Source organism: Bos indicus x Bos taurus, chromosome 14 (assembly GCF_003369695.1).
Source record: "Bos indicus x Bos taurus breed Angus x Brahman F1 hybrid chromosome 14, Bos_hybrid_MaternalHap_v2.0, whole genome shotgun sequence".
NCBI classification, from domain to species: domain Eukaryota; kingdom Metazoa; phylum Chordata; class Mammalia; order Artiodactyla; family Bovidae; genus Bos; species Bos indicus x Bos taurus.
In genome coordinates, this window is record NC_040089.1 from 65,992,604 (window position 1) to 66,015,709 (window position 23,106).

Here is a 23,106-nt window from a genome sequence, read left to right on the forward strand (position 1 = left end):
GTCTATCTACAATGCAGTAGACCCGGGTTCGATCCCTGGGTTGGAAAGATCCCCTGGAGAAGGAAATGGCAACCCATTCCAGGACTATTGCCTAGAAAATCCCATGGACAGAGGAGCCTGGTAGGCTACAGTCCATGGGATCGCAAAGAGTCGGACACGACTGATTTCACTTTCTTTCACTTTTCTTTCAGCCTTTGTGCAGGTATTATTTACTAAGCTTTTAATCTTTTTCTGAATGGCTTCTAGATCATCTCCATGTTGACTGTATCCTCCTTTGTTTCATAGTAGAGTCTGATGTTAAGAAAAAGCTGATGTTAGTAGCTTCTGGATTAACATGCTGGTTTACACACACACACACACACACACACACATACATATGTATGTATGTATGTATGTATACACACACACACACACACTGACTCGCCTCAGTCATGTCCGACTCTTTGCGACCCCATGGACTATAGTCTGCCAGGCTCCCCTGCCCATGGGGAGATTCTCCAGGCAAAAACACTGGAGTGGGTTGCCATGCCCTACTCCAGGGGATCTTCCCAACTCAGGGATCAAACCCGTGTCTCTTTACATCTCCTGCACTGCTAAGTGGGTTCTTTTCTATTAGTGCCACCTGGAAAGCCCCTTCTATATATACCCTATTCACTGTACTCTTGGCAACAAATTAAAGGACAGATTTTCTGGATCATTAATCAGGTGGAACACCCACATTAAAATATTTTTAGAACAAATTAGATAATATTCAAAAACCATTTGATAGTGAAATATATTATGTTAAATGAAGTGAAGTGCTAGTCACTCAGTCGTGTCCAACTCTTTGCAACTCCATGGACTGTAGCCTGCCAGGCTTCTCTATCCATGGTATTTCCCAGGCAATAATACTGGAGTGGGTACCATTTCCTACTCCAGATATTATGCTAAAGTGATGATTATTTCATTTCTGCATTTGACTGTTTTTGTCATACTCATGTTAAGAAATTAAAAATTAAACATTATATTTTTGTTAGATTATTCTAAAAATTCCATTGTATATTTAAATTTTCATGACAGTTTTTCACCTCTTTAGAAGTCATGTGTAAATTAGAATAGTTGGTGAATAATTGTGAGTAGACTGGCATATTTTGTAAAAGGTATGATATACCATATAATTTACTTTCCTTGTGTGTGTTTTAGGGAATATTTGAAGGAGAGGAAATAATTTTTTTCTTTAAAATTTCACATACACAAAAGAATTGAGTGGTGATTATTTTATTCCTTATTGCTAATGGCATTTTAGTTCCATAGCAACTAGTTGAAGGAATTGGGACCAAAATTGAAGGATGAAGTAATTTTGACCATTAAATTTATTATTAAAATAAAAAATATATATTTTTATAAGATAGGGTCAGAATTCAACTATAACTGGAGAAATTGATGTCAATTTTATGTGATTATTTTCTGTGTATTTAAAAAAAGTATTCACCATAGCAACCACAATCACATATGACAGTGGTTACTGTCTTGAGATTTCCTGCTTCGCTCTCCTGTTGGAGGGCCTCCTATTTCTTTTTTAAAAAACAAATTGTAAGTCAGAAGCATCATCCTCTTTGTCTGTGAACACGAGCCTCCTTGGAGACTCAACTGCACTCTGTGGACATGTGTTTCATATGGTGTAGTTAAATACGACTGGCCAATTACAGCTGCTCCATCCCGTTAACTTTTAAAACATGTGTGGGCGTGCTCAGTCGTTGAAACTCCATCGGTGGTAGCTCGCCAAGCTCCTCTGTCCATGGGATTCTCCAGGCAAGAATACTGGAGTGGGTTGCCATTCCCTTCTCCAGGGGATCTTTCCAGACTCAGGGAAGCCCATCTTTTAAAATATACCTGACCTGTTTTCCTCCTTATAAATTAAAAATTGTTTTTAAAATTTTCTTTGTATGTGAAAAGTGTATACTCTAAATGTTGATAGTAGGTTTTAAACTAAATGATGGAAAATAGTTAAAAGTATAAGCACATACATTTGAAAAACATTGTGTAGAGGGATGTCTTGGTTAATCATATCTTGTTTTGACATCATCCAAACAGAAAAATCTCATGAAACAGACTATGCTATGCTATGCTAAGTCACTTCAGTCATGTCCGACTCTGTGCGACCCCAGGCTGCAAAGTGAAAGTGAAGTCACTCAGTCATGTTTGACTCTTTGCAACCCTGTGGACTGTAGCCCACCAGGCTCTTCCGTCCATGGGATTCTCCAGGCAAGAATACTGGAGTGGGTTGCCATTTCCTTCTCCAGGGGATCTTCCCAACCCGGGGATCGAACCCAGGTCTCCTGCATTGCAGGCAGGCGCCACCGACTGCTTTCTTTTATTTCAGTTGATTTTTGGACTTTGGTTAACTTTCTGTGAAAATGTTTATTTCTAACGTAGAAATGGGTTATTTTTGAAAATTTTGAGTGTGGACTCTGACAGGCATTTTATCATAGATTTTGAGATCAGCCTGAAATGTAGTGATAATCGAACTGCTAAGTAGTAGTGAATTCCAAGTTTCAAATTGGGGTGTTATGTAGTTGCAGTTAAATTTGAAGGTTGCTGCTCCTGTATCTTCCTGTATCCTCAACTTGGGAACAGAAATGTAGTAATTAGGGACCGGATTTGGTAATAGGTACCAGAAGAACCAAATAACAATGGGTTAAATAGAGCAGGATTAATTTCTTTTCTCATTTAACAAAAAATCCAGAAGCAGAGTGTCCTACATTGGTAGAGTGATTTCATGACATCATTAGAGATTCTTCCTTTAGGGCAGATTCTTTCATCTTTAGGGTAGTGCTCTCTTCTTCCTGCTTGCAGAGTAACTGTCAGATCTTCAGCTGTGAAGTCTGCATTCCAGGCAGAGAAGAGCAAGAAGAAACAGAGGCGATGCGTGTATCAAGAAAACAGAGTTTTCCTAGGATGCTTCTTCTTATGTGTCACTGGTACCTCTTCTTATGTCTTCTGGTCCCTAATTACTACATTTCTGTTCCCAAGTTGAGGATACAGGAAGGTACAGGAGCCGCAACCTTCAGTTTTAACTGCAACTACATAACACCCCAATTTGAAAATTGAGTTACGTGGCCATTCCTCCCCACAGGAGAGACCCCTGTCATCTTCCGAAAGGGAGAGCCTCTAGATATTAGGTTATGATTTGTTCACCTTGAGACCCTAGGGTGTTTGTGGTGGCTCCTATAACTGGGAAAGGAGCTTCTGATTAGGATCAAGTTAGAAGGAGGCTCAGGACTGTTGTGAATGCAAAAGGAGATTCCTGGAATAAAATTTCTCAGCGATGTCCTTGTTTTCTTCTGTCAGCCCCAAGTATTGTTCTGCCTCTTTCCTTCCTATTGCCACTACTCATTTCTTAGGGGACTTTTACTTTGACTGATTGCAGAAATGTTTACAAAATTGCCTCATAGCTCATCCTGAGCCAATAGTGTTATCTAGTTTTCATAATACTAACTATAGTTTTAAGCTGCATTAGTGCTATTACAAATACATTCTGGATTGGCCATGTTACTGTTAGCAGTGTTATGTCCGATTTTAGAGGATCGTTTAGAGACTGGAACGTCTCCATAGGCCAGTAAACTAGATGACGATGCGTCTCGAAAACATGTCACGTGAAAGGAACTGGCGATGTTTCACCTGAGAAAGATAGCCAAAATGGAGCCATTATTTGTCTTCAGATATCTGAAGGACTGGTGTACTAAAGAGAAATTTATTTGGAACATGAGTTTAAATTGCAAAAAGACATACTTCAAGTTCACATTTTAAAAAAGACTTTCTGTAACAGAATAGCCCAACAGGCTTCCTTGTGGAGAAGTGTACGTCCTGTCACAAGAAAGTTTTAAGGTGATAGGCAACTTGCTGTGTGGAGAACTGCATAGGGAAGTGTCTTTGTGGTGGTCACTTAGGGTTTTTTTGAGCTTTTTAATTTTTGTACTGAGGTATATAGCAGATTAACAATGTTGTGATAGTTTCTGTGAGCAGCGAAGGGAACTCAGCCATACAGATACATGGATACTTAGGATTTTGGGGGAGGACACTGGGGCTTTAAGGAATCAAGTTTGAAAATCACTGGGAAAGTCTAGTTATTCTATGTTTATTTTCTACTTTAATCATTCAGTATAGGAAATGAGGAGTCACTGAAAGATCCTAAACAGAAGAAAGACATGATTTGATTTGTGTTTAGAAAGGTCACTACGTTGTCTGTGCGACCAAAATCCAGACACCAGTTTGGAGGATGTCCTACAGTGGCCTCGGCAAGAAAAGATTAGAAGCTGAACTAAGACAGTAGCAGTGGCGGATAGAACAGTAGCATTAAACCACCTGATGATCAGTTTGGTTTGATGAGAAAAGAGAGTCTGGGTTCATTCTCAACTTGATCACTTTGGGGATTAAGAATGTTAACTGGCAGACAAAGAACATCTGGAGAAGCAATGGGCTTGAAGGAAAAGATCTTGGATCTAGCTTTAGAACTGGTAAATTCAAGGTAACTCTAATTCACTGCAGGTCCAGGAATTGAGCTGTTGGAAAGTCAGAGAACCTAGGAGCAAGGTCTGGGCTGGAGAAATATCATTAGGGGTAAAACATGACAGGTGAAGCCATGGGAGTTCCAGGAGGAGGTAGAATCAGCTAGAAAGACTGTGAGGAAGTAGTCAGAGAGACACAGGAGGAAGCTGGGTAAGTCTTACAGCCGTAACTTCTTACAGCCGATGCCTGTGCGCAGGGACAACAGTGTGGGCTTGAGTGTTTTATGAACAAAGATTGAGGTTTAAAATATTTACTTTCTTTGACAAATTTCAAATGTATTTGAAATGATTTTTAATAAAATTATGATAAAGATTCTGCCGAAATTCTGAGATGTTTCTACAATCTAAGGATATTACAGATCTCTGCCTTATCATTGGGTGAAGGCAATCTATTTGCCTTAGATGTTTTTGTTTCTTCATTCTTATTTTACTTCCTATATTTTCTTCATTAACTATGCTGTTCTTAAATCTGACTAGTGAAAATTTATTATAGTAATAAAAAAATCATATTTTAATAAAGCTTATAGTTCTCTTAGTAAATGTAAGAACTTACACCTCCTTGTGTTCTTCATTTACCTAAGGAAATGCAACTTCTCCACAAGTACAAAGGCCATCTTTCATGGATTACTTTGATAAACAGGACTTCAAGAATAAGACTCATGAAAACTGTAATCAGAATATGCATGAACCCTTCCCTATGTCCAAAAATGTTTTTCCTGATAACTGGAAAGTTCCTCAAGATGGAGACTTTGACTTCGTAAGTGCATTTTACTTCTTCCATATTTCTTTTCTCTCTGTTTTGTCATCCAAGCAAGAAATAGGTTGTGTGTGTGTGTGTGTATGCACTTGTGTATGACTAAAATTATGGACTATATTTTACTATTCAGTGTGTTACCATATATGGGTAGAGGAATGGTGAAATTGTGGTCTGTTTGTTGAAATGTAGTTTCAGAGAAGTGTAAGGAATTGCTTGTGGTTAAATAAATTATAGCCCAAATTTAAAGAAACACTAAGGACTCTAAAACAAAACTGATAACTATTTCAGAAGATGTTTTAAATGATGCAAATATAAGATATTTCTGACAGTAAATTAAATTTCCTAAACAAATGATGCAAATGTATTTATGACATAGACATTGAGGAATTTGCCTCAGCTTTGAAAGTTAACTCAAATAGTTTCTTACTTAAGTGTTAATTCCACTTGGTTTGTCAGAAAAAATAGTCCTGTTCTATGTCCAGTTAGAAATCTGAGTGAGTAGTGAAAGGCATTCAGTCATGTTCGTCTCTTTTCTGCCCAGTAGACTGTAGCCTGCCAGGCTCCACTGTCCGTGGAATTCTCCAGGCAAGGATGCTGGAATGGGTAGCTATTCCCTTCTCCAGGGGATCTTCCCAACTCAGGGATCAAACCCAGGTCTCCTGTATTGCAGGCAGATTCTTTTACCATCTGAGCCACATAAAAAACTTATGTATTGCCTCTTGTTACATTTTCTCCTTATTTTTTCTTTCTCCTTATTATTTCTGTTAAAGAACACTTATAATACTAGGTAAAGAATTCAAAAATAACTCTTTCTACAATGTGAGAGAGTAAATTTTTCAAGTGAGTTCTTTAATGGGGTAGAAATTTTTATTAAGTAAATTTTTGTTTTAGTATGTATTACAAATAACATTTTGGAGAAGGAAATGGCAGACCACTCCAGTATTCTTGCCTGGAGAATCCCATGAACAGAGGAGCCTGGTGGGCTACAGTCCATGGGGTCACAAAGAGTCGGACACAACTGAGCACGCACACACATAAATAGCATTTATTTTTGCCTATTGCTCTGTAAGATTTTCACTTAAAATAACTAGAGCTATATTTGTTAATAAATACATTTGTGTTATAAAACATAAAATTTTAGATATATGTGTATCTTCAGAATTTTTAAGTAATATCAAGCCATTTTGCTTAGACACCAAGCCTCTAAATGCTTTGGGATTATAAATATTTTTATTATTAAATATTTTTCTCCTAAATATTGTGATCATTTAAGTTTTTTAATAATAAGATAATAAAGTTTCAAAATCTCTCCTCAGTAAATTTAGCACTAATTGCTAGCAACTATTAGCAATAGCACAGGTTAGTCTGAAATACACTAATTATAGTATCTCCTTACTGTTTTTTCAATTTTGAGGTTATAAATTAGAAATCTGTATTTCTATACTTCTAATACAATTTAATTTTATGCTATCTCCTTTGAAAATATGTATAAATTATTTAGAATTCTGCCACTCAATCTTTAAATCATTCATGAACACAATGAATAATGTAGAGTACTTGACATCAAAGAACTCTGTCTTAACTCAGTCGGAATAAATCTTAACAGCCTCTGGAAAACAGTTTGAAATGAGCACAAAGTAATGAATAAATTATCATAGTTTAGAAATAGCAAATAAAATGATTTAGTTCTGTTTCAGTTAGTCTTTGCTGCCACCCCCAAAATTTAGTAGCTTAAAATAACTATTTTATTTGCTTACAATTTTGTGGGTAAGCAGTTTGCCTAGGTTCAGCTGAGTGGTTCTTCTGCTAGTCTCCCCTGGAGTCTCTCTGCTAAGTCTGCTAAGTCACTTCAGTCGTGTCTGACTCTGTGCGACCCCAGAGATGGCAGCCCACCAGGCTCCCCCATCCCTGGGATTCTCCAGGCGAGAACACTGGAGTGGGTTGCCATTTCCTTCTCCAATGCATGAAAGTGAAAAGTGAAAGGGAAGTCGCTCAGTCATGTCCGACTCCTAGCGACCTCATGGACTGCAGCCCACCAGGCTCCTCTGTCCATGGGGTTTTCCAGGCAAGAGTACTGGAGTGGGGTGTCATTGCTTTCTCCCCTGGAGTCTCTCACATGGCTGTAATCATCTAGCAGCTTGACTGGAGCTAAATGATCTCTAAAATCACTCATGTCTGGCAGTTGTGCTAAGAGTTGTCTAGGCTATATCACCCTATCATGCAAGCCTGGAAGTTTTATGCTGTGGTAGCAGTGTTCCAAGAAGGTGATAGAAGAAGTTGCAAAATTCAATATCATCAAAAAAATGAGTACTTAGAAATAATCTTAACCAAGGAGATGAAAGACCTGTACACCGAAAACTACAGTGTATTGCTGAAAGAAATTAAAGAAGACACCAATACATGGAATGACATCTCATATTCATGGATTGGAAAACTTAATTTGGTTAAGATGTCAGCATTGTCCAAAGCAAACTACAGTATAATCTCTATTAAAATCCCAATGTAAAAAAAAAAAAAATTTTTTTTTTTTTACAGCAGTAGAAAATCCATGTAAAATTCATATGGAAATTCAAGGGACTTGAATAGTCTAAATAACCTTGAAAAAGAGAAACAAAGTTGGAATTCTCATCCTCATGTCAAATCTGCTACAGAGCTAATCAAAGCAGACAGACATATAGACAGATGGAATGAATAGAAAGCCCAGAAATAAACCATCACATACACAGTCAAATGATTTTTCAACAAGGGTACTAAGACCATTCAATGAGGAAAGGGTAGCCTTGTCAAGAAATAATGCTGGAAAAACTGAGTAGCCACAGCAAAAGAATGAATTTGGGCCTTTACCTTACACAATATACAATAGTTAACTCAAAATGAGTCAAGGATCTAAATAAGTGTAAGAGCTGTATCTGTAAAACTCGTAGGAAAAGCAGGGGGAAAGCTGTATGACTTTGGATTTGTCAGTGGTTTCTGAGATATGACACCAAGAGCAGAGGCAACAACAACAAAAGATAGATAAACTGAACTGAAACTTCTGTGCATTAAAGTACACTGTCAGCAGACAAACATCAGCCCACAGAATGGGAAAAAGCATGTAAGTCATGTGTCTTACATGTAAGATACATGGAAGTCTTATATCTTACATATATCCTGGGGTAAGCACCCAGGATACAACTAAATGGGAGAAGCCAATGGCACCCCACTCCAGTACTCTTGCCTGGAAAATCCCATGGACGGAGGAGCCTGGTAGGCTACTACAGTCCATGGGGTCGCGAAGAATTGGATACGACTGAGCGACTTCACTTTCACTTTTCACTTTCCTGCATTGGAGAAGGAAATGGCAACCCACTCCAGTGTTCTTGCCTGGAGAATCCCAGGAACAGAGGAGCCTGGTGGGCAGCAGCGTACAACTAAATGACTATAACTCAACAACAAAAAACTAAGCAACCCAGTTTACAAATGGTCAAAGTACTCCAATAAATATTTCTCCAAAGAAGATATACAAATGGCCAGCAAACAAATGAAAAGATTTGTTTGTTATCATCAAATGATGATTTCCTTAATCATTAAGGAAACATAGGTCCAAACCATGAGATACTATTTCACACCCATTATATAAACATACACACACACACACACACACAGAAAATAAGTGTTGGTGAGGATGAGAATTCTGAGGGAACCCTTCCGTGTGCACTACACATGGTAATGTGGATTGGTACAGCTATGGATAACAGTACAGCATTCCTCAAAAAAATTGAACATAAATTACCATGTGATCCAGCAATTCCATTTCTGGGTATATACCCGAAAGAATGAATAAAAGCAAAGACCTGAATATATACCTGTATATCCACGTTCATAGCAGTGTTATTCACAGTTGCCAAAAGAGGGAAGCACCCTGAGTGTCCATTGACAGATGAACAGATAAACAAAATGTGATATATACATACAGTGAAATATGATTCAGCCTGAAAAGGAAGAAAATTTTGACACAAACCATAACATGGATCAATGAACTGTGAAGATCATAAGCTAAGTGAGATAGCCAGTCACACAAAAGGATTCTGTGTGATTCCACTTGTATGCGGTATCTAGTCTATCTAATTCATAGAAACAGAGTAAAATGGTGGTTTCCAGGGACAGGGGAAAGGGGAAGTATGGAGTTATTGTTTTTTGAGTGCAGAACTTCGGTTTTAGAAGATGAGAAAAGTCCTGGGGATGGAGTGTCATGCTGGTAGTGCAATAGTGTAAATATACTTAGTGCCACTGGACTCTACACTTACAAGTGGTTATACTTAGTCGCCGTGTGTCACAAGGCCAGTCCAGATTCAAAGGATGTGGAAATGGATTTTACCTTGTGAGGAGGAGAATAGCACAGTCGCATTGCAGAGGGTCCTGTGGAGTGAATGAGAATTATTGCAGTCGTTTTGGTGAATAATGTACTGAAAGTTGTCATAATGAGAAATTCAGCAGAATTTAGAGTGATGAATTTAGGCAATCAGAGGCCATTAGTGGTTTGGGCAAGGGCCATCTCATACCCCGCTGTTAGAATATTCACACACAGCTTTTGACATGCAGCTTTCTACTGTCCCTTTTAAGCTCATTCTAGTTTTGAGTCAGAGCATCAGTTTTTCCAGTGGCCAACTTCTGATTACATTTTCCACCCATCATAGATTCTGCAGTCCTTCTATCTGGAAAGTCCAAACTTTGTTAGAAAGCTTTAGCTTAACAAATGTCCTGTTTTCTGGTTTGGATTGTGCTAGGCACTATGGGTTTAAATATGTGTGTGTGTGTGTGTGTGTGTGTGTATACATTTGTTAAGACAACATGTAAGTTAGTAAAGTGTTAAATTGTAATCCAAAGCAATAATTCAGATATTATGTGGTTTTATTAAGAGGAGGACTCAGTAAAGGTTGGAGAAGGGAAGGCAGGCAGTACAAAGGATAATATATGTAATAAAAAGCTTAAAGGTAGGAAATTACAAGATATATTGGGTGACAATGAAGTGGAGACCTTCAAGTGCATTTGGAATAATACAGGAGATAAAATGGAAAGCTAGGTTTGGGTCAGATGGTGGAAGCCTTAAATGTAAGATTGCAAAGTCTGAAATTTTATTTCCTAGAAAGTGGAAAACCAACTGAAGGTTTTTAGGTTGGAGAATGACACAATGAAAAGTGTTTTAAGAATATTGATCTTGATGGTAGCATGCAGAATTGATTGATAGAAAAAGACTAGAGGTAGGGGAAAATCAAGTGTGTGAAATAGACTTTAAATAAAATAGTAATAAAATGGAAAAGAAGCAGCAAAAACAGGGAGAGATGTAGGAGACACTAGAAAGGTTAATCAGCAGAAATAGTTGACTTGCTAAAGAGACTATATTGGTTAAGATGAGGAGCTAAATAATAGAAAGTGAAACTTAAAAAAAAAGAGAGAGAGAGAAGGAAAATAAATTCACAGCTGGGAAGATTCTCCATGAGATCATATGACTGGATTTAATTTTTGCAGGATTATTTCTTTTCTGACTTACACAGAGCATGTAGCTGTAAAAAGGGAGAGGGGAGGGGGATGGAATGACTAGAGCAGGAATTCTTCCTTCTCCAGCGTTTACCACACCTGTGAACTGCTCAACCCTCTCATCACTTGGAGGAAAGTGAAAAATGTTTGCAGTAGCTACTGAGGGAATGCAAATGGGAATAAATAAGAGATGAAGAAAGGAATCATTGCCAGAAGATGAATAAAGAATTTCTAAGAGAAGCAGTGAGTGTGTTAAGGAAGAGAGTGTAAGAGGCTAAAAGAGAGTAGGACAAGAGGAAGCAAAGGTGGGACAAAGTGTAAAGAAGGTGATAAAATACTTTGCTTACAAAACAAGAAAATGGACTAAAAGCAAAGACCAATTTCCATTTAAGACCCCAGCTGGTGTTGATAAGGGAAATCTGGTCTTATTTATTCCATCATATATTAGATATAGAATGTTAAAAATGTGACTCATGTAAGTATAAAGTGTGCGCAGGTTTCTGTGCTTATCTTCCCTCTTTATGATGTATCTCAAGGACCTTCCAAAAGAAGTAGATTTTGTATGATTCCTGTGTCTATGAAATACAAGTTGCTTGAACTATCGAAAGTCATTTTGACTGCATTTACAGGACATGGAGGGCTTTTCCTTGTGCCTTAAGAAAAAGAGTTTTCAAAAAAGAAAAATGAAAGCAAATACTTCTCTGTCTTTTGTAGTATTCAGAGCAGATTCCAAAAGGGCAAAACTTAACTCAGAAAGACACCTGCCAGACAGATGTGCGGAGTAGGAGGCATTCTTTATCTTGAAGTCTGCATGCAGCTTAATTTGTGTATTTTTTTAGCATTTGTCTTTTAGATTTTCTGTCAATTGGGTGTTTCCTGTTACGTTCCTGGATGTAAGGAGATGATAAGAAAAATAATTTGTGATTTCACCGTCTTGAAGGTAGCATAAAGATAAGATAAAATGTATTGAGGCTAACTGAACCAATTATTTTGACTCTACTAAAAAAAGTTCTGTTTAGGGTGTGGCTATGAAAATTTCTAACACAAATGTAAAAGGCAAATCTGTTTACTACAGCACTCGTCTAATGTTTCAGTTTTTGTTAGAATTATTTCCAAACAGATTTAGCATCCAGATTGTTTAGTGTTAATTGGAGAGCATGTATGAAGATCATGTTTTGCAAAAATTACACTATCATTCATACTTAAATAGATATTCTTTGGGTAATGTAAAGATTTTGGAATAAGAACAAAAACTTGAAAAGCCATCTGTTAATCCACCATATTAGTTCCAAATTTTAAAAAAGGAATTAATTGGATTGACAGTAATTGCTAGTATAAGAGGAATTAGATAAATCAGTTATTTATTTATTTTTTGTTTTGCTTTTGACTCAGACTGAAGGTACTGTTAATTGTAAGGTAACTTTTTAAAATTTTCTTTAATATTCAGTTTGTGTTGCTCTTTTGAGCTGAGGGACACAAAAATCTGCCATGGCAGCACTGGAGAAACAGTCTCCATAATGGTGGCAGAAGGCAGATAAAGTCCTCTCCTTCAAGTATAAATGTGCCCTGAGCTTTGCTGAGTTTTTTACAGTTCTTCCTCTGACTCTGGATTGGCAAATCATTACGGTGATAGGGGAAAAAAAAAAAACCCACAAAACCCAAGAAACCTCAGTGCTGCCAACTGCAGAAAGTGGTAAACCTGGAGGGAGTACCAGCCCTGCTTCTGCAGCCACAGGGGCATTTTAGGCATCTTCCCGTCTTGGGATCTTTTCAACCCACCAGAGCAGCCAGCAGCAGTGTGGGGTGATGAAGTGGAGACAGTGGTGGGGTCCAGGAGCCCATGCAAACCCCTGTAGTGATGCCAGGTCTTTGGAAAGCCCTCAGCCACCCAGGCCTTTAGGGAGCCTGGAGGTAAAAACTTTCAGCCAGCAGCATCTGCCAGTTTTCAGCAGTGTAGCAGTATGCTACCATCTGCTTTTGCTACTTAAATACCCGAGAGCGCCTTCACTCTTTAAAGAGATCCTGGCTCACAGGTTCCCTCGTGGTGCACTCCTGAGTCAAAGAACTGCCTGTTCTCCTCAGACCCTGATCATGTGCACCACAGAAAGCTCTTCCGCCGAGGGAAGTCTTTAAGCATATTGTCATCGATTAGTTTTGCATTAATTAAATGATTACTGTCAAGTATTTCCAGATGTCTGCAAGAGTATTACCCCAGTATGAGAAGATAACTGTAGATCCTTCAGATTTATTTCTTCTCGGGTAAAGAAGAAATAAACACAGAATCTCAAGCTCTTGAGTGGCCAGCCCTGGAGAAGCGTTTATGATCACAGGTGTACGTGCGGCCTGAACTGGAGCGTTTGTGGCACACGGTGCTTTCGCTGCTCACTCTTTCCTTAGAGAGCCAACAGGAAATTAAAATTAATGAGAACCCTGCACTTTGAAACACTTGCAGAATTCTTGACGGTTGCAGTCCTTCGCCAACTCACGAAATCTGTGCTGGCAGTTGTATCCAACAGATGGTGTGCTGTGTGCACAGTTGCAACATGTGATTGTCTAGGTCCATGCAGACTTTTTTATAAGATTTTGGCCATCAGTCTACTGCAGCATTAAGACAGTCGTAACCTTTGTTTTGAAAGAGTGGAGGCCTTCTTCAAAGATAAGCATTCATATACAAGTAGGGAAAAAAATATTGATAGTCACCAGGCAACTAAACTGAATTTAATTAATTCTGTGGTAAAGACCACAAAAACTTGAGCATCTCTAAACCCTTACACTGTTTTTTCCCTCAATATAACTTAATCCATTTGGACACCTAAGGTAGAATGAGCATTTTGCTTTCTATTCCTAAATAGGCCGTTAAAGGCTTCCAAAATTTCAGAGGATTTGTTTTTGGTGCTTGTGTCTAGGCAAGATCTACTGAAACATTAAGCTAATTCTGCTTGCTTAGGTAATTAATGCCTTAAGTTAAAACTCACTATATCATCATTTCCTTTACAAATTAAAGTAAGCAGGCCTGTACTTCTTGGATTAATTAAGATAGAAAGCACAGGTGCAGTGTGTGGGTTCTTGTCACCGTGTTGGAATTTATTACGATGTTTAAAGCACGTGGCAATAAGAAAAATGGTTTCCTAAAGAGTTCTAAAAAGCATAAACTTTGCTCATGGTAATTTATTCTTTTAAAAGTGTCATTTATCTAGAAGAGTGTGTTGAAAAATTGGCTACTTTACATTTTAAAACAAAGATGCTAATACTCTTAAGCATGCTGTGGCTAATGTTGATGTCTCAGGAAGTTATTTTGACTCAGTGCACTTTTTGTTTATGACCTCATTTTGAATGTTTAGTCAATAAGCAGTGCAGACTGCTGGGTGGTTATGTGAAAAAAACATGTTAAGAACCAACAGTGGAATTTAGGATTATAGAGTGGACAATAAAACTTACTGCCTTCTAATTTAAGACCCAGGTCTCACAGTATTTACTTCTTAAATGAGCCATGAGATTTCAAACAAGTTGTTAGGATTGACTGAACCTCACTAGTTATCAGGTTGTGTTGACAATAGAAGAGTTCTTTTTTTAGTTTCACCATCCTAAATGAAATGTCTTCAGGTCTGAAGCTGTGTGTGTGCGTGCATACTTAACTCAGGCTTAGTGTCAGAGCCTTCCCTAACTGATTCCATCGCACTTCCTCATCTGTATCTTTCACAGTTACAGGTACATAGTTCATTTTGGGCCCATTAGATGTGTTGCCCTGGTTAAACTAATGCACCTTTCTCTCTTGTTGTAATTTTAGGTTGGAAACTTTTTCCATTCTACCTCTCATTTGTTAAATGTAGAAAGCTTTCATTAGGCTGGATCCTTTGGATTAGAAGACATTCCAGTAAATTACAGCTTTTTAAAAATCAAAACCTAGTTGTCTTGATTCAGAACCAAACTAGTTTTATTTTATAATTTTTTCCATCAATAATAGAAACATCTTTCCAGAAATATAGACAGATTTTACAGAGATAAGCAAAAGAGGATATCAGACTACTAACATATAAAAGATAAAAGATAACACATAACAGATAAAAGAATTCTGATATAGAGATACTTAATTATATTGATTTATTTTTAAGATACATAAGGAGCTTTTTTTCCCTTCATGAATTGAGTAATGGTGCATATTAAATTTGATATGCAGTATACTCTTATAATTTAAGCTGTTTCTTATTAGTGTCTTATAAAAATCTCAGTTAATCCTTCAATTTAGTTTTTTTCTCTCCCTTAATAGAGAATGCGAATTAAGCTATATAATAGTCACGGCTAAAAATATTTAGATGTGCAAAAAGCTGATAATCAGCCACACACTTTTACTAACTAGTCAAATGAAATGAGTAGTTAGTTATGGATTATTATTGCTATGGGAGAAAGTTCTGAAACAGTCATTTTCATGATTATAATCTTTGATGAAAAGAAGTTTACTGACTTTAACTCCTTAGAACTTCAGTGATGGTACGAAACTCCTGAAAATTGCCTGACTTTGATTTTAAATATTCAATTATTCTTACCCTGACTGTTAACACTGAGTGTCACTTGGCATATAAGGCCCAATAGAAACCAGATGGTTAAGTTCCCCTTTGATTCACAGAAATCAGTGAATTACAGCTAATGGCTGCAAACAAATTCTGCCTTTCCGTTTTTCCTTTACTTTAGAATTACAGGTATAGTCTTCCAGAAAAATGATGGCACTGAACCCAAACTGTAGATAGAGGCAAAACTGATGATGACCATTGGAATAAAGTAGATTTCACACATGGTGCAGGCAAAGGTGCAGGTACAAAGCAGGTTGGCTTAGCCGGAAACACAGAAAAAGGCTTTTCTGCACTTTAGCTGAATGAGAGAACAGGTCCTAAAGGAGACAATGCCTGCAAAACAGAGTAATATTGAGAATGATTTGGGAGTGACCTAGGTTTTGAAGGTCTTAACTGCCAAGCAGGTATTCAGCCTTAATTCTGTGGGCAGTGGATACCTAGTGCAGAGTTCCTATCAGGAGAGTAACCCTCATCAAATTGGTTTTTTAGTGTCAGGGTGAAGCAGATAGGAATTGGATAGACTGGAACCCTAGGACAGCTATATTAAAGCCTGTTGAAATTGTCAAATGATTAAGACAAAGACAGTGAAATTAGTGATGAGATTCACTTTAATAAATATCCTTGATTTAAGAATCATCTGGATATGATAACCAATCATATATAGGGGATTAGAATGAAGAAAAGGTTTTCTGATCTAGAGAATTAGATTGATGATGTTGCCATCGTTTGAGATACAGAGTAGAGAAGAAAGGAAGAAGGGGTTTTGGAGATTGGGTTTGAAGGGTGAGCTGATTCTGTTGCAGATGGATAAAGTTTGTAATGTCTGGAGGCCATACGGTACACTAGATAGTTGAAAATACAGGATGAAGCTATGATTCTGGGAATATTTGGCCTAGAGTACATGAGATCACCCAGAGAGAGCCTTGAAGTAAGGAGAGAGAGTTACCAAAAGTGGATTTTTAGGGAATTCTAGGTCAGCAGAGAAGGAGCAGTGAGCAGTGGAGATTGGCTTTATCTAGCCTTGGATATAAGCTGAGTCAAGCTTACTTAAGCAGGCAGATAACAGCTGTCACTTGAGAATTTACCAGGGCTGACATTTTACTTTTTTTTTTTTCTTCTAATTGGGGGCTGTATCAGTCTAAACTTGAACTTCATAGTTTCAGCTACCAGATTTTGTGTTCTTAGCTCTTTGAGGATTCATCCTGGTATCATGATTCATGCTGGTACGTTTTTAAATGTAAACACTTTTTGTGTGTTAATCACTTAGTTGTGTCTAGTTCTTTGCGACCTCATGGACTGTAGCCTGCCAGGCTCCTCTGTCCATGGAATTCTCCAGGCAAGAATACTGGAGTGGGTTGCTATTCCCTTCTCCAGGGGATCGTCCCAACCCAGGGATCGAACCTGGGTCTCCTGCATTGAAGGCAGATTCACAGGTACAATTCTTTGGGTATAAACCTGAAATGGCTTTTTCTCCAAACCTACTTTGAACAATGGATACACTCTCTAATCTCCTTTTCCTGCCCCCTAACTTGCCTTTCAACAAATGCTACAAGCTTCTGGTTATTTTTGGTTAGTAAAAGTCTGACTAGTTTAAAATTTTACGCTCAAATGTGATTTAAATCTCACCTGATCATTCCCTACCCTGTGTCTCAGGACAGGCCACCACAGTGGTTTAAGATAGTTGGTATGCTTTCTCCTCTGCTGGGTCTCGCTCTTGGGGAGATGGGCAGTGAGAGGGAAGGGGTGAGGAGCAGGCTAGAGGAAGGCCAGAAGAGGCTGAACTCATCATCTGAACCTGGTCATCTGAAGATGGCCGGTCCTATTCTGGCACAGTCCGGTTCTAGCTGCTGTAGAGTGCCTCTGCTGATGTTGCAGTTTCCATGTGGACCATATGTGTGGTTTTCTTGGGGTGAGAATCTTTCCTCCTTTTTTCACTGAACCGTGAAAAACCATTTTTCAGAAATGGGCAACTGCTCCTCCAGTTCAGACCCCTTTTCTAGTAATAGGACATCTCTGATATCCATGGCTCCAGGTGATGGAATATGTTTAACTGTAAAAATAAACAGAATTCATGCAAAGGAGCTTAGAAAAAATCAAACCAAATACCATCACCTCCGTTTATGGTTATTATTCTGAAAGGTTAAAAAAAAATCACATGCATCTAAACAGCTAAAGACTTCCAAAACTATGTTGAATAGTAGTGGTGAGAGTGGGCACCCTTGTCTTGTTCCTGACTTTAGGGGAAATGCTTTCAATTTTTCACCATTGAGGATAATGTTTGCTGTGGGTTTGTCATATATAGTTTTTTTCATGTTGAGGTATGTTCCTTCTATTCCTGCTTTCTGGAGGGTTTTTATCATAAATAGATGTTGAATTTTGTCAAAGGCTTTCTGTGCATCTATTGAGATAATCATATGGCTTTTATTTTTCAATTTGTTGATGTGGTATATGGCCATAGCAATCAGAGCAGAAAAAGAAATAAAAGGAATCTAAATTGGAAAAGAAGAAGTAAAACTCTCACTGTTTGCAGATGACATGATCCTCTACATAGAAAACCCTAAAGATTCCACCAGAAAATTAGTAGAGTTAATCAATGAATATAGTAAAGTTGCAGGATATAAAATCAACACACAGAAATCCCTTGCATTCCTATACACTAACAATGAGAAAACATAAAGAGAAATTAAGGAAACAATTCCATTCACCATTGCAACGAAAATAATAAAATACTTAGGAATATATCTACCTAAAGAAACAAAAGACCTATATATAGAAAACTATAAAACACTGGTGAAAGAAATGAAAGAGGACACTAATAGATGGAGAAATATACCATGCTCATGGATCAGAAGAATCAATATAGTGAAAATGAGTATACTACCCAAAGCAGTCTATAGATTCAATGCGATCCCTATCAAGCTACCAACGGTATTTTTCACAGAGCTAGAACAAATAATTTCACAATTTGTATGGAAATACAAAAAACCTCGAATAGCCAAAGCAATCTTGAAAAAGAAGAATGGAACTGGAGGAATCAACCTGCCTGACTTCAGGCTCTACTGCAAAGCCACAGTCATCAAGACAGTATGGTACTGGCACAAAGACAGAAATATAGATCAGTGGAACAAAATAGAAAGCCCAGAGATAAATCCACACACCTATGGACACCTTATCTTTGACAACGGAGGCAAGAATATACAATGGAGAAAAGACAATCTCTTTAATAAGTGATGCTGGGAAAACTGGTCAACCACTTGTAAAAGAATGAAACTAGAACACTTTTTAACACCATACACAAAAATAAACTCAAAGTGGATTAAAGATCTAAACGTAAGATCAGAAACTATAAAACTCCTAGAGGAGAACATAGGCAAAACACTCTCCAACATAAATCACAGCAGGATCCTCTATGACCCACCTCCCAGAATACTGGAAATAAAAGCAAAAATAAACAAATGGGCCCTAATTAAAATTAAAAGCTTCTGCACAACAAATGAAAATATAAGCAAGGTAAAAAGACAGCCTTCAGAATGGGAGAAAATAATAGCAGATGAAGCAACTGACAAAGAATTCATCTCAAAAATATACAAGCAACTCCTGCAGCTCAACTCCAGAAAAATAAACAACCCAATCAAAAAATGGGCCAAAGAACTAAATAGACATTTCTCCAAAGAAGACATACAGATGGCTAACAAACACATGAAAAGATGCTCAACATCACTCATTATCAGAGAAATGCAAATCAAAACCACAGTGAGGTACCATTTCACACCAGTCAGAATAGCTGCTATCCAAAAGTCTACAAGCAATAAATGCTGGACAGGGTGTGGAGAAAAGGGAACCCTTTTACACTGTTGGTGGGAATGCAAACTAGTACAGCCACTATGGAGAACAGTGTGGAGATTCCTTAAAAAACTGGAAATAGAACTGCCATATGACCCAGCAATCCCACTGCTGGGCATACACACTGAGGAAACCAGAATTGAAAGGGACATGTGGACCCCAATGTTCATCACAGCACTGTTTACAATAGCCAGGACATGGAAGCAACCTAGATGTCCATCAGCAGATGAATGGATAAGAAAGCTGTGGTACATATACACAATGGAGTATTACTCAACCATTAAAAAGAATACATTTGAATCAGTTCTAATGAGGTGGATGAAACTGGAGCCTATTATACAGAGTGAAGTAAGCCAGAAAGAAAAACACCAATACAATATACTAATGCATATATATGGACTTTAGAATGATGGTAACGATAACCCTGTATGCAAGACACCCAAAGAGACACAGATGTATATAACAGTCTTTTGGACTCTGTGGGAGAGGGTGAGGGTGGGATGATTTGGGAGAATGGCATTGAAACATGTATAATATCATATGTGAAACAAATCACCAGTCCAGGTTTGATGCATGATACAGGATGCTTGGGGCTGGTGCACTGGGGTGACCCAGAGGGACGGAATGGGGAGGGAGGTGGAAGTGGGCCTCAGGATGGGGAACACGAGTATACCCGTGGCGGATTCATGTTGATGCATGGCAAAACCAATACAATACTGTAAAATAATTAGCCTCCAATTAAAATAAATAAATTTTTATTAAAAAAATAAACAGCTAAAGATTATTTTAAAATATACTTATGGAGTTTTTCATCCCCTTTTCTGTTTCATAACTAAAACATTAAAAACAGTAGCATCTATATCAGTTTACCTGTTGCTAATAATTTAATGCACGTTCTCTAAGTTACATGAACATCCCTCTCAAGTCTTTATTTTGTAATTTAGGGGAAACCTGTTTTGTATTAATATTTGAAATAAGTATCAAATAAAAGCAGCTTCTAACTGCAGAGCAAGGTAACAATGTAAGAGAAGGCGTTCAAGAAATGTATCAGTTCATACTCTTGACTCCATTTCATACTGATCTACTTAAGTACGTATTTGGCCTCTTGTATTTAGGATAGCTTTCCTTTAAGGGAAAATGTTCTAAAATCCTTAAGCATGACTGTGTACATACTTTTATTTTTAGAATAAAGAGAAATTTTATTGAATTTTTTGCATCTCTAATAAAATAATCACAAGTGTACAATATATGCAGTAGCTACGTTGTATTTTTAAATTAGGTTCCTGTATGGTTATATTTTAAAAGCTGTTGATATATGTACATGTTAAATTATTAGATACTATAGTTGAAATGATTCACGTGCCACACATGAATATGCAGTTGTCTCCGTAGATTTTATTCATTTATTTTTGTTTTCATTGGCATTTAGTATTTCTAGTCCCCTACTTTCAAGACCTGTACTTTGAATTTTTATAGAGCTCAATATCAAGGTATTTTATTAAATGGTGTGTATGAGTTGCTCAGTTGTGTCCCATTCTTTGCGAACCCATGGACTGTATTCCTCCAGGCTCCTCTGTCTGTGGAATTCTGTAGGCAAGAATATTGGAGTGGGTAGCGATGCCCTTCTCCAGGGAATATTCCTGACCAAGGGATCGAACCGAGGTCTCCTGCATTGCAGATGGATTCTTTAACATCTGAGCCACTAGGGCAGCCCAATTAAATGGGAACCTAGAATAAATTCAGAAGATAGGGTTAAAAAAAAGAAAAACACCAGGCTTTGAAATGAATCCTGTCATTTTTGGTGTCCAGTTATACACAAATGTTAAAAAAAAAAAAAAAGAAGAAGAAGAAACTGGCAAAATTAAAGAATGATCTCAACTCTTCATTCTAGTATGTGATAAATTTCTATAATGAAGAAATGATTACCAGGGAAACTAGGTACCGTTTTCTTATGTATTATTTAAGCAGTCAAATTCAACTTAATGCCTAATCCAGAGGCACACCATAAATGTGCAAGTCCTATTTTTGTCTGTGTCAGAAGACAGTTAGTTATGTGTGCTATTTTTTTTTTTTGTTCCCTTTCAGTTGCTTAATCAGTTTTGCAGATAATTTAGAAAAACTTTACCAGGCCAAAGGACCCCCTGTTCCTTGCGAGGGTTCCAAGTGGATCCTCTTACTGAATTAGTTTCTAAAGGAAGATGAAAAGGCACAGAGAGGGTACTTAAACTTTTGCTAAATAAATGACATATTAAAAACTGAAAAGGAAATTTGTTAATATGTTCTGTTCAGGTCAGTCACACAGTCGTGTCCAACTCTTTGTGACCTCATGGACTGCAGCACACCGGGCTTCCCTGTCCATCACCAACTCCCGGAGCTTGCTAAAACTCATGGTATTGAGTCAGTGATGCCATCCAACCTCTGTGTCCCATTCTCCTGCCTTCAGTCTTTCCCAGCATCAGGGTCTTTTCCAGTAAGTCAGTTCTTCACATCAGGTGGCCAAAGTATTGCAGTTTTAGCTTCAGCATCAGTCCTTCCGATGAACATTCAGGACTGTTTTCCTTTAGAATGGCCTGGTTGGATCTCCTTGCAGTCCAAGGGACTCTCAAGAGTCTTCTCCAACACCACAGTTCAAAAGCATCAATTCTTCAGCGCTCAGCTTTCTTTATAGTCCAACTCACATCATGACAGCTTTCTTACCTGGTCTTTTTTAAACCTGCCTTGTAATAGAACCACCCTGATCTCTTTGTAGTCTGTTTACAGTGACCACACAGCCTGAGTTTTCCTGGACAGTTCTGATTTCAGATAATCCATTTTAGTGTCAAGCCACATGTTGTAATTCTTTACTTAGGTATTTTATAACATACCTATATCTGTATGTTGTTGGGAAATTTGGCTCTACTCATCTTGGCCTGCTGCTGCTAAAAGGTAGTTGTTGAATCACACGAAGACACCGGGATTCTTAGCCCCCGGAGGAGAAGAATTCAATCCGGGGCCAGAGATGAGGCTTGATCGCTCAGAGCTTTTGTGTAATAAAGTTTTATTAAAGGAGATAGAGAAAGCTTCTGACATAGGCATCAGAAGGGGGCAGAAAGAGTACCCGCTTGCTAGTGTTAGCAATAAAGTTATATACTCTCCAATGAATCCAAAGAATGTCTAGAGGTTGTAAAGACCTCCCATAATAACAGAATTAGCCAGAAGGTTTAATCTGGAGACTGTCCTCAGGCAGGACACATTATTGTTATATAATCCTAAGGAATGTAGAGAAGGAAAAAAAGGTTTGTCCTTTCTTCCTCCTTGAGAATTCCAGACCCCTCTCTCCTTGGGGACCCCTAGACTCCTTATCAACCTGCCTAGGAAATGACTCATTTCCCCCTTTTCTTTTAGGAGAATTATGTTGCCTAGGGAAAAGGGGCGTCGTTCTCGTTCCATAACTGCTTCCGAGCTGACAAGGGGCGTTGTCCCTAAATTGGTGAGGCAACATATTCTCCTAATCCTCATATTGAGTATATCTGATCCAGGGGCCCCAAATAGTAGTTGGAGGAAGCTGCAGCAGTAGCAGGAATTTGAGCAACCATTTGTAACTTAAAAGCTTTCAAGCGGCTAGAAATAAATCCAGTTATGCAGTTACAGATGCAGGCAACATAGTCATTCAGATCAGATCAGATCAGTCACTCAGTCGTGTCTGACTCTTTGCGACCCCATGAATCGCAGCATGTGATTCATGCTCCCTGTCCATCACCAACTCCCGGAGTTCACTCAGACTCATGTCTGTCAAGTCAGTGATGCCATCCAGCCATCTGATCCTCTGTCGTCCCCTTCTCCTCCTGCCCCCAATCCCTCCCAGCATCAGAATCTTTTCCAATGAGTCAACTCT

The 23,106-nt window shown here is 38.1% G+C and overlaps 1 protein-coding gene across 2 annotated transcripts in view; it reads left to right on the forward strand.

Moving 5' to 3' along the window:
* Positions 1 to 23,106, forward strand: part of STK3 (serine/threonine kinase 3) — a 310,059-nt gene that overhangs the window by 218,992 nt on the left and 67,961 nt on the right. The window contains exon 10 of one of the 2 annotated variants that reach the window (XM_027561459.1): positions 5,129 to 5,304. The exons of the other annotated variant lie outside the window; for it this stretch is intronic. Within the exon in view, the coding sequence (XP_027417260.1) occupies positions 5,129 to 5,304 (176 nt within the window). The remainder of the gene's footprint in view (positions 1 to 5,128; positions 5,305 to 23,106) is intronic. 2 annotated transcript variants of the gene reach the window in all.